Source organism: Salvelinus fontinalis, chromosome 6, assembly GCF_029448725.1.
Source record: "Salvelinus fontinalis isolate EN_2023a chromosome 6, ASM2944872v1, whole genome shotgun sequence".
In the NCBI taxonomy this organism is placed as follows: Eukaryota; Metazoa; Chordata; class Actinopteri; order Salmoniformes; family Salmonidae; genus Salvelinus; species Salvelinus fontinalis.
Window position 1 is genome coordinate 56059430 of NC_074670.1, and position 12216 is coordinate 56071645.

The 12216-nt window shown below is 42.3% G+C and overlaps 1 protein-coding gene across 4 annotated transcripts in view; it reads left to right on the forward strand.

Moving 5' to 3' along the window:
- The first annotated feature begins 1273 nt into the window (after nt 1-1273).
- The window catches only part of LOC129858177 (sideroflexin-5-like), a 42351-nt gene continuing 31408 nt past the window's right edge, over nt 1274-12216 (forward strand). For 3 of the 4 annotated variants that reach the window (XM_055927200.1, XM_055927202.1, XM_055927203.1), the window contains exon 1: nt 1384-1548. In XM_055927200.1, the coding sequence (XP_055783175.1) occupies nt 1492-1548 (57 nt within the window). In that variant the 5' untranslated portion in view covers nt 1384-1491. Of the gene's footprint in view, nt 1549-12216 lie in introns of all 4 variants that reach the window. The other variant, XM_055927205.1, reaches the window with a different exon arrangement.

The following is a 12216-nucleotide window of genomic DNA, read 5'->3' on the forward strand; positions in this document are numbered from 1 at the left end:
CCAGTCATTGACTGTTCTCTCTGCTACCGCACAGCAAACGCTACTGGAGCACCAAGTCTAGGACCAAAAGGCTCCTTAACAGCTTCTATCCCCAAGCCATAAGACTGCCGAACAATTAATCAAATGGCCACCCTGACTATTTACATTGACCCCCCCCACCCCCATTTGTTTTTACACTGCTGCTACTATTATTTTATTGTGTTACTTTTTATAATTGTTTACTTTCGTTTATTTGGTAAATATTTTCTTAACTCTTTCTTGAACTGCATTGTTTGTATTCGGCGCATGTGACAGATAAAGTTTGATTTGAATTGATGTATGTCTCACAGTATAAAAGCTACTTAGATGTGAACAGCTGAATAATAAAAGGTTACACATGATCTAATATCAGGTTAGTATCAGTTTACACATTGAATAAGTAGCTTTGAATGAGTAGCTTTCCAATGTAAAAATGCATGGCTTGTCTTTTTAGTAACTTTATAACAAGGCTTGATTCAAATTTCGACATTACAGAAGCTCAAAGGTTTAAGTCAAACATTTCTGGCAAAACTTAAATCAGAATAGAGGTACCCCTAACCTACTGTACAGTAAGCCTACAGCATTTGGATTTGGACCCTTTTCAAACATTGTTTGATCAGCTTCACGCCAGGTATGAGCCGAATCACAAGGAAGTGGTACTGGCTAAGCATGCAGCGTGAGGTCCTTTACACAAGCACGTTCATTACAAGAATGCCATTGGGTGTTGTGAATAATGCTGTGTTCTGCCATCTCCTAGGCTCATAGGCTCATTGTGTCGCTAAATCGTGTAGCCACAGGAGTATCTTGAGGGGAGGACATCACATAATAATGGCCGGAAAGGAGGGAATGGAATGGCATCAAATACATTGAAACCATGTGTTTGATGTATTTGACACCATTCCACTGATTCTGCTCCAGCAATTACCACAAGCCAGTCCTCCCCAATTAAGGTGCCACCAACCTCCTGTGGTACAGACAGTGCAACACTGTGCAAGTAAAATTGGGTCAACGGGGTTCCTCTGAGAATCTATGCAACATATATGAATGACCACACCACAAGAACCATTATGCAACCCCTCAGCTGATCAGTCCTTTGGGATGTGTAGTCATCGTGAATGACTTTCGCTGTGTAACGCGACATGACAGAAACTACACCTCCCATGTAACATCGCGATTCATCGCTTCACTCGTTTCACTGGGTTTCCACAGTCACAAAGTACTATATTGTAAAAACGAATGAAAACAAAAAATAGCTTTTGGTCTTAATTGAAGGTTAGGCATAAGGTTAGCAGTGTGGTTAAGTTTAGGTTTAAAATCCCATTTTAAGAAGAGAATTTGTAGAAATAGGCGGGGTTTATGACTTTGTGGTTGTAGTAACTAGTGACAACCGTTTCACTGGGAGTATAGCTAGTTGACTACTTAAAAATCCAGTTTCATGATTCACTTCATTAATAAATAAACTGATTCGCTGTCATGGCGCAATATGCAGCCTGTCCTGCGTTCCAGCTTGGAAGACCTCGATATGATCAGGTAAAGGATTTTTTTTTTTTTTACTAATCACATTGTTATCTCTGAAAAGGGTGCAAAACACAACATTTTTGCAGATCTCCGACCTGTTCCTGCATCGTTATGCTCGCAGCTTTTGACTTTGTAGCGAAAGTTGCCTCTGGTGTCCGCTCGAAAAAATGTTTTGTCTTTGTAGTGCAATTTATCTTTATGCTCTGTGTAAATGCATGAAAGTATGCTACTTTCTTGGAATTAACAAGTAGCGAGGATGTGTTTCGGGGTTGATAGCAGGGTTGGCCGCCCCAGTGTAGCTAGATACTGAAGCTTCTTCATCAATGCTTTGCGGACATCCAACGTGTTCTCAGAGCATTTCGTATTATTCTGTACGTATATCCGAGAAACTTATTTTAGTAAGCTGTTTCATAGAGCCCCACAGTGGAGGTGTCATAATACCCATTTTGTGCAGGCTTACCCCTGTGAAGTTTTGATAACCATGTAAATCTCTCTCGGACAAGGTGATTTATCAATATATTCGGGTCTATTTATTCTGAAATTTGAAAATGCTAATTAGTATCAAAGTAGACATCATGCAAGACTACAAATCCCGGCAAGCTCCTGCATATCATCTCAAGTTGACACCTTTGCTAAGAGGTATTGTGTCAATTTAAAACTTGCACAAGACAGTTAACAGAATTGTCAATTTAAAGAAATGTAACCAACTTATTCATTACTAAATTTAGCTAACATTATATAGTTAATCCAGAGATTCTTACCATTGCCCCAATTCGGCAGTCTAGTCCAGATCATGGCATTAGTATTTTCTTTATGATAGCCACATCAGCAGCTAATTAGAATTTCATTTTGAGGGGTTAAATACAGGAGAATATATTGATAAGTCACCTTGTTCTCTAGGGAGTTTCACACGGTTATCAAAACTATCATTTCCTTGTTTGACTGCTAGGTTTTATGGGTATTATGACTGGTACTGTGGTACTTTATGGTATGTATTAATTTGTGGATGTCCATCATCCATTTTGTATGATATGTTACGAATTACAATTTGTACAATATGTTACACATTTGCATAAAGTACAGCATGTTATGAATTTGAAAAATTTATGATATGTTACAAATTACAATTTGTTGTGGTTAACGTTAGCTAGCTCTAAGGGTCAGGTGTTAAGGTTAGCTGTTAGGTTAAAGGATCAGTGGAAGGGTTAGCTAAAAGGGTTAGGTGAAGGGTTAGCTGACGTGCTAAATAGTTTCAAAGTTGCTAAAGTCGTACATGATGAGATTCGAACACGCAACCTTTGGGTTGCTAGATGTTCACCTTATACGCCCACCCATCCAACTTGACCATCCACCCTCCTTTCATTTTTGCCATAAGTAACCTTCTATCTTGTGTAACCATACCAAACATATCATACTAATTTGAGTGTCCTGGATTTATGTTTACTATGTTACATCTAGTCTATGAGACCAGTCTGGGACATCCTATGGCCATAATAATTATAGGGAGGGAGGAGGAGTCTGTCTGCTCTGTCTGCAAGCGACTTCAACATTTGATTTCAGGATTCAGGTTCACTCAATTATTTTAAGTTTTGTTTTACTATTGACAGTTACAGCTGATTTAAGGGATTGTATATCAATTCGCTTTCCTTAAATATTTGTCATCTGATCTATTCGTTTCTGTCTCTGAATTGTTTAATCAAACTTTTCGCAGCCAGCTCCTGATATCAGGGCATACAAACTACAATCTCTGTCCTGAATTAACCTATTGCGCATGTGCGCCCAGCATTTATTAAACCTTAGTAGACTGCACCTAATATAGAATAGAACAGCCAAAATAGAATAGCTTTATTCTTACTTCTTATGTGACATCCGGAATAGATTTCTACATTTGTGCAGTTTTATGTCTAGCACAAACTCAAACTTTCAAGAGGGATAAAAAGTGACGATTAAGAATGTAGCTTATGTACACTGAACAAAAATATCAATGCAACAATTTCTAAGATTTTACAGTTCATATAAGGAAATCAGTCAATTGAAATAATAAATTAGGCCCTAATATATGGATTTCACACGATTAGAAATACAAATATGCATCTGTTGGTCACAAATAGGTTAAAAAAAAAATGGGCTTCAGGATCTTGTCACAGTATCTCTGTGCATTCAAATTGCTGTCGATAAAATACAATTGTGTTCGTTGCCTGTAGCTTATGCCTGCCTGCTCATACCATAACCCCAAGAGGTTGGAGGTGGCTTATGGTAGAGAAATGAATGTAAAATTCTCTGGCAACAGCTCTGGTGGACATTCCTGCAGTCAGAATGTCAATTGCACGCTCTCTCAACCTGAGACATCTTTGGTATTGTGTTGTGTGACAAAACTGCACATTTTAGAGTGACCTGTTATTGTCCCCAGCACAAGGTGCACCCATGTAATAATCATTCTGTTTAATCAGCTTCTTGATATTCCACACCTGTCAGATGGATGGATTATCTTGGCAAATAATAAATGCTCACTAACAGGGATTTAAACAAATGTGTGCACAATTTGAGAGAAACAAGCTTTTTGTGCATATGGAACATTTCTGGGATCTTTTATTTTAGCTCATAAAACATGGGACCAACACTTTACATGTTGTGTTTATATTTTTGTTCAGTATTAGAAGGCTCTTCATTTTCCTAAATCATTTTTTCCCGCTTCCACCCATTTTAAATAAGTTTAGCGAAAAACACTTTAATTTCTGATTTTTGTAGAATATTATGCATCTTCCAAACTGTTGGCTAAATCAGAGAGTGAAGCTCCTAAGAGTCTGGGTTATCTCATATTGTAATTTCTGTCTGTCCTTCTCTTTAGCATATGCGTTAAAATGTCCGTCCTGTGAATTGATTATGCACTTGCAGTGGTCAACTAGACCGATAATGTGACCTTCACGTTGGCTCAAATTGCAACTCTGTTTTTGGAAACCGTTCACGACCGCTGGCAATTAATGAGATTAAAAGGTCTGTAACCTCACTTGTAATTGGCCTTGTATAGTGGAATTCAGTGTTCGAGGCTAGCCTATATTAAAACAGCTGTGAATGCAATATTATGTTATAAGGAAATTATTTACCTGCTGAAATAGTAAAGCACAAAGTCCAAAGAGAGTCTTATTATTGTTATTGTCTGGCCATCTTTATTGCCTTTTTATATATTTTATAGACATTTCTCATCAAAATGCATGGAGGTGGAATAACAAGAAGACAATCAATAAGGGACACTTGCGCCTTCTCTTGGAACCAACCCAATCCCTCACAGATAACTGATGATAGTAATTTTCATCAGGATATTGCATGGTACCAAGTAGTCTCTTCTCAGCGCCAAGAGGCTTAATAACAGTCTATTTAGACTTCCATTTTGCAACCTCTGATGCAATTGCAAAACACAAACAATTTTGTTCATGTGAATTGTTCCAAAAATCATTGAGTCATCCTGCATTTCAAAATTTGGAATTTCGTCATTACAAGCATCCATTCATATGTCAAACACTGCATTTATCAGTGGGCGAGGGACAGTTTCATTGTTTCACAAATAGAACATCCACCTTTTTTTGTGCCCCAAAAACCTTCAGCACAGTAATATACAGTAACATTTTCAGTTTATTGCATCAAAGCAGTTACAATTAGGCCATCTCGTGAATCAGCATAAATCTCCCTGTCTCTCTTATTGCAGCTGCACGTGACACATCTCTGCTAGCTGTGTTTTGTATTCTCTGGTGAGCTGAAGCACATGCATAATTAAATCGGTCTTCTCACATGGAGCCTGTTCTCTTCACCCAGCCATACAAAACAGAGCTACACATATGGGCAGTGAGGACATTATACAGTCTATGGGCAGTGAGGACATTATACTGTCTATGGGCAGTGAGGACATTATACTGTCTATGGGCAGTGAGGACATTATACAGTCTATGGGCAGTGAGGACATTATACAGTCTATGGGCAGTGAGGACATTATACCGTCTATGGGCAGTGAGGACATTATACCGTCTATGGGCAGTGAGGACATTATACAGTCTATGGGCAGTGAGGACATTATACAGTCTATGGGCAGTGAGGACATTATACAGTCTATGGGCAGTGAGGACATTATACAGTCTATGGGCAGTGAGGACATTATACCGTCTATGGGCAGTGAGGACATTATACCGTCTATGGGCAGTGAGGACATTATACCGTCTATGGGCAGTGAGGACATTATACAGTCTATGGGCAGTGAGGACATTATACCGTCTATGGGCAGTGAGGACATTATACAGTCTATGGGCAGTGAGGACATTATACAGTCTATGGGCAGTGAGGACATTATACAGTCTATGGGCAGTGAGGACATTATACCGTCTATGGGCAGTGAGGACATTATACCGTCTATGGGCAGTGAGGACATTATACCGTCTATGGGCAGTGAGGACATTATACCGTCTATGGGCAGTGAGGACATTATACCGTCTATGGGCAGTGAGGACATTATACCGTCTATGGGCAGTGAGGACATTATACCGTCTATGGGCAGTGAGGACATTATACAGTCTATGGGCAGTGAGGACATTATACTGTCTATGGGCAGTGAGGACATTATACTGTCTATGGGCAGTGAGGACATTATACAGTCTATGGGCAGTGAGGACATTATACAGTCTATGGGCAGTGAGGACATTATACAGTCTATGGGCAGTGAGGACATTATACCGTCTATGGGCAGTGAGGACATTATACCGTCTATGGGCAGTGAGGACATTATACCGTCTATGGGCAGTGAGGACATTATACCGTCTATGGGCAGTGAGGACATTATACCGTCTATGGGCAGTGAGGACATTATACCGTCTATGGGCAGTGAGGACATTATACCGTCTATGGGCAGTGAGGACATTATACCGTCTATGGGCAGTGAGGACATTATACCGTCTATGGGCAGTGAGGACATTATACCGTCTATGGGCAGTGAGGACATTATACCGTCTATGGGCAGTGAGGACATTATACCGTCTATGGGCAGTGAGGACATTATACCGTCTATGGGCAGTGAGGACATTATACCGTCTATGGGCAGTGAGGACATTATACCGTCTATGGGCAGTGAGGACATTATACCGTCTATGGGCAGTGAGGACATTATACCGTCTATGGGCAGTGAGGACATTATACCGTCTATGGGCAGTGAGGACATTATACCGTCTATGGGCAGTGAGGACATTATACCGTCTATGGGCAGTGAGGACATTATACCGTCTATGGGCAGTGAGGACATTATACCGTCTATGGGCAGTGAGGACATTATACCGTCTATGGGCAGTGAGGACATTATACCGTCTATGGGCAGTGAGGACATTATACCGTCTATGGGCAGTGAGGACATTATACCGTCTATGGGCAGTGAGGACATTATACAGTCTAGGGGCTGTGAGGACACTGAATAATGAAAGGATACACAGATTTACAGAATGGTAGCTACTACGTTCTTCACAATTACATGTCATGAGAGGTTGAGGAGCGTGTTTTAAATTAAAACTGAATGTAGGAAAGATAATGAAGATGGAGAAATTAGCACTCCTCTCTTGCCTTTCGTCACCTGCCCTCTGTAAGTGATAAATGGCTCGAAGGCATCTGACTGAAGCTGAAATGTTTCAGTCCATCTGGTTGCCAAAAGACTCTTGGCATGCACTGCCATCAGGCCTTTTCAAACTGTTGGCACACAATGTTCAGCCAGGCCCCTCTAGTAAGGGGACCTCAAAAGTGATATGCTTCACCACCAAGTAATGACAATTCTGACTGCGGTGAAGAAAATATGCTCAAGTGCTCCTCAAATCAAATTTTATTAGTCACATGCGCCAAGCACAAACTTACAGTGAAATGCTTACTTACGAGCCCCTCGTAGGGGGGGCAATGCAAATAGTCTGGGTAGCCATTTGACCAGATGTTCAGGAGTCTTATGGCTTGGGGGTAGAAGCTGTTTCGAAGCCTAATGAACCTAGACTTGGTGCTCCAGGACCGCTTGCCTTGTGGTAGCAGAGAGAAGAGTCTATGACTAGAGTGGCTGGAGTCTTTGACAATTTTTAGGGCCTTCCTCTGACACCACCTGGTATAGAGGTCCTGGGTGGCAGTAAGCTTGGCCCCAGTGATGTACTGGGCCGTTCGCACTACCCTCTGTAGTGCCTTGCGGTCGGAGGCCGAGCAGTTGACTACCAGGCAGTGATGCAACCAGTCAGGATGCTCTTGATGGTGCAGCTGTAGAACCTTTTTGAGGATCTAAGGACCCATGCCAAATATTTTCAGTCTCCTGAGGGGGAATAGGTTTTGTCGTGCCCGTTTCACGACTGTCATGGTGTGCTTGGGCCATGTTAATTTGTTAGTGGACCCCAAGGAACTTGAAGCTCTCAACCTGCTCCACTGTAGCCCCGTCGATGAGAATGGGGGCGTGCTCGGTCCTCCTTTCCTGTAATCCAGAATCATCTCCTTTGTCTTGATCACGTTGAGGGAGAGGTTGTTGTCCTGGCACCACACGGCCAGGTCTCTGACCTCCTCCCTATAGGCTGTCTCGTTGAAGTCGGTGATCAGGCCTATCACTGTTGTGTCATCGGCAAATTGAATAATGTTGTTGGAGTCGTGCCTGGCCATGCAGTCATGAGTGAACAGGGAGTACGGGAGGGGGCTGAGCACACATCCTTGAGGGGCCCCTGTGGTGAGGATCAGAGGGGTGGATGTGTCAGGAAGTCCAGGATCCAGTTGCAGAGAGAGGTGTTTAGTCCAAGGCTCCTTCGCTTAGTGATGAGTTTGAGGGCACTATGGTGTTGAACGCTAAGCTGTAGTCAATGAATAGCATTCTCACATAGGTGTTCCTTTTGTCCAGGTGGGAAAGTTCAGTGTGGAGTGCAGTAGAGACTGCATCATCTGTGGATCTTTTTGGGCGGTATGCAAATTGAAGTGGGTCTAGGGTTTCTGGGATGATGGTGTTGTGAGCCATGACCAGCCTTTCAAAGCACTTCATAGCTACAGACGTGAGTGCTACAGGTCAGTAGTCATTTAGGCAGAGGCACTATGCTGGTCTGCTTAAAACATGTTGGTATTACAGACTCGGAGAGGTTGAAAATGTCAGTGAAGACACTTGCTAGTTGGTCAGCGCATGCTCGCAGTACACGTCCCTGTAATCCGTCTAGCCCTGCGGCCTTGTGAATGTTGACCCGTTTAAAGGTCTTAATCACATTGGCTGCGGAGAGTGTGATCACAGTCTTCCGGTACAGCTGGTGCTCTCATGCACGTTTCAGTGTTATTTGCCTCAACGCAAGCATAGAAGCAGTTTAGCTCGCCCGGTAGGCTCGTGTCACTGGGCAGCTCTCGGCTGTGCTTCCCTTTGTAGTCTGTAATGGTTTGCAGGCCCTGTCACATCCGACGAGCGTCAGAGCCGGTGATTCGATCTTAGTCCTATATTGGAACTTTGCCTGTTTGATGGTTCGTTGGAGGGCATAGGGGGATTTCTTATAAGCTTCCGGGTTAGAGTCCCGCTCTTTGAAAGCGGAAGCTCTAGCCTTTAGCTCAGTGTGGATGCTGCCTGTAATACATGGCTTCTGGTTGGGGTATGTACGTACAGTCACTTTGGGGACGACGTCATCGATGTACTTACTGATGAAGCCAATGACAGATGTGGTGTACTCCTCAATGCCATTGGAGGAATCCCGGAACATGTTCCAGTCTGTGCTAGAAAAACAGTCCTGTATCAAATCAAATCAAATTTTATTGGTGACATACACATGGTTAGCAGATGTTAATGTGAGCGTAGCAAAATTCTTGTGCTTCTAATTCCGACCTAGCAGTAATATCTAACAATTTCACAACCACTACCTTATACACACAAGTGTAAAGGAATGAATAAGAATATATACATATAAATATATGGATGAGCGATGGCCGAACGGCATAGGCAAGATGCAGTAGATGGTATAGAGTACAGTGTATATACATATGAGATGAGTAATGTAGGGTATGTAAACATTATATAAAGTGGCATTGTTTAAAGTGACTAGTGATACTTTTATTACATCCAATGTTTTATTATTAAAGTGGCTAGAGATTTGAGTCAGTATGTTGGCAGCAGCCTCTCAACGTTAGTGATGGCTGGTTAACAGTCTGATGGCCAGATAGAAGATGTTTTTCAGTCTCTCGGTCCCAGCTTTGATGCACCTGTACTGACCTCGCCTTCTGGATGAATTCGGGGTGAACAGGCAGTGGCTCGGGTGGTTGTTGTCCTTGATGATCTTTTTGACCTTCCTGTGACATCGGGTGGTGTAGGTGTCCTGGAGGGCAGGTAGTTTGCCCCCGGTGATGCGTTGTGCAGACCTCACTACCCTCTGGAGAGCCTTACGGTTGTGGGCAGAGCAGTTGCCGTACCAGGCGGTGATACAGCCCGACAGGATGCTCTCGATCTGTAAAAGTCTGTAAAAGATCTGTAAAAGTTTGTGAGTGTTTTTGGTGACAAGCCAAATTTATTCAACCTCCTGAGGTTCAAGAGGCGCTGTTGCGCGTTCTTCACCTTGCTGTCTGTGTGGGTGAACCATTTCAGTTTGTCTGTAATGTGTATGCCGAGGAACTTAAAACTTTCCACCTTCTCCACTACTGTCCCATCGATGTGGATAAGGGGTGCTCCCTCTGCTGTTTCCTGAAGTCCACGATCTGTAGCTTAGCATCTAGTCACTTGTGCTTCGTGCTGTAATTGTTGCTTGTAAGCAAGAATCATGAGGATGGAATTATGGTCAGATTTGCCAAATGGAGGGCGAGGGAGAGCTTTGTATGTATCTCTATGTGTGGAGTATAGGTGGTCCAGAGTTATTTTCCCTCTGGTTGCACATTTAACATGCTGATAGAAATTTGGTAAAGCTGATTTAAGTTTCCCTGCATTAAAGTCCCCGGCTACTAGGAGCACCGCCTCTGGGTGAGCGTTTTCTTGTTTGCTTATGGCGGAATACAGCTCATTAAATGCTGTCTTAGTGCCAGCCTCTGACTGTGGTGGTATGTAAACAGCTACAAAGAATATAGATGAAAACTCTCTCGGTAGGTAGTGTGGTCTGCAGCTTGTCATGAGAAACTCTATCTCAGGTGAGCAATAGCTCGAGACTGCCTTAGATATCGTGCAACAGCTGTTGTTTACAAAAATACAGTTGAAGTCGGATGTTTACATACACCTTAGCCAAGTACATTTAAACTCAGTTTTTCACAATTCCTGACATTTAATCCTGGTAAAAATTCCATGTCTTAGGTCAGTTAGGATCGCCACTTTTATTTTAAGAATATGAAATGCCAGAATAATAGTAGAGAGTGATATATTTCATCAGTGGGCCACAATAAGTTGGGTGAATTTTGGCCCATTCCTCCTGACAGAGCTGGTGTAACTGAGTCAGGTTTTTAGGCCCCTTTGTTCACACACGCTTTTACAGTTCTGCCCACACATTTTCTATAGGATTGAGCCCAGGGCTTTGTGATGGCCACTCCAATACCTTGATTTTGTTGTCCTTAAGCCATTTTGCCACACCTTTGGAAGTATGCTTGGGGTCATTGTCCATTTGGAAGACCCATTTGCGACCAAGCTTTAACTTCCTGACTGATGTGATGAGATGTTGCTTCAATATATCCACATAATTTTCCTACCTCATGATGCCATCTATTTTGTGAAGTGCACCAGTCCCTCCTGCAGCAAAGCACCCCCACAACACAATGCTGCCACCCCCGTGCTTCACGGTTGGGATGGTGTTCTTCGGCTTGCAAGCCTCCCCCTTTTTCCTCCAAACATAACGATGGTTATTATGGCCAAACAGTTCTATTATTGTTTCATTAGACCAGAGGACATTTCTCCAAAAAGTATGATCTTTGTCACCATGTGCAGTTGCAAACCGTAGTCTGGCTTTTTTATGGCAGTTTTAGAGCAGTGGCTTCCTCCTTGCTGAGCGGCCTTTCAGGTTATGTCGATATAGGACTTGTTTTACTGTGGATATAGATTATTTTGTACCTGTTTCCTCCAACATCTTCACAAGGTCTTTTGCTGTTGTTCTGGGATATTGATTTGCACTTTTCGCACCAAGGTACGTTCATCTCTAGGAGACAGAACGCGTGTCCTTCCTGAGCGGTATGATTGGTGCGTGGTCCCATGGTGTTTATATTTGTGTACTATTGTTTTTACAGATGAACATGGTACCTTCTGGCTTTTGGAAATTGCTCCCAAGGATGAACCAGACGTGTAGAGGTCTCCAATTTCTTTTCTGAGGTCTTGGCTAATTTCTTTTGATTTTTCCCATGATGTCAAGCAAAGAGGCATTGAGTTTGAAGGTAGGCCTTGAAATACATCCACAGGTACACCTCCAATTGACTCAAATTATGTCAATTAGCCTATCAGAAGCTTCTAAAGCCATGACATAATTTTCTGGAATTTTCCAAGCTGTTTAAAGGCACAGTCAACTTAATGTATGTAAACTTCTGACCCACTGGAATTGTGATACAGTGAAATAATCTGTCTATAAACAATTGTTGAAAAAATTACTTGTGTCATGCGCAAAGTAGCTGTCCTAACCGACTTGCCAAAACGATAGTTTTTAACAAATAATTCATGGAGTGGTTGGAAAAACTAGTTTTAATGACTCCAACCTAAGTGTATGTAAACTTCCG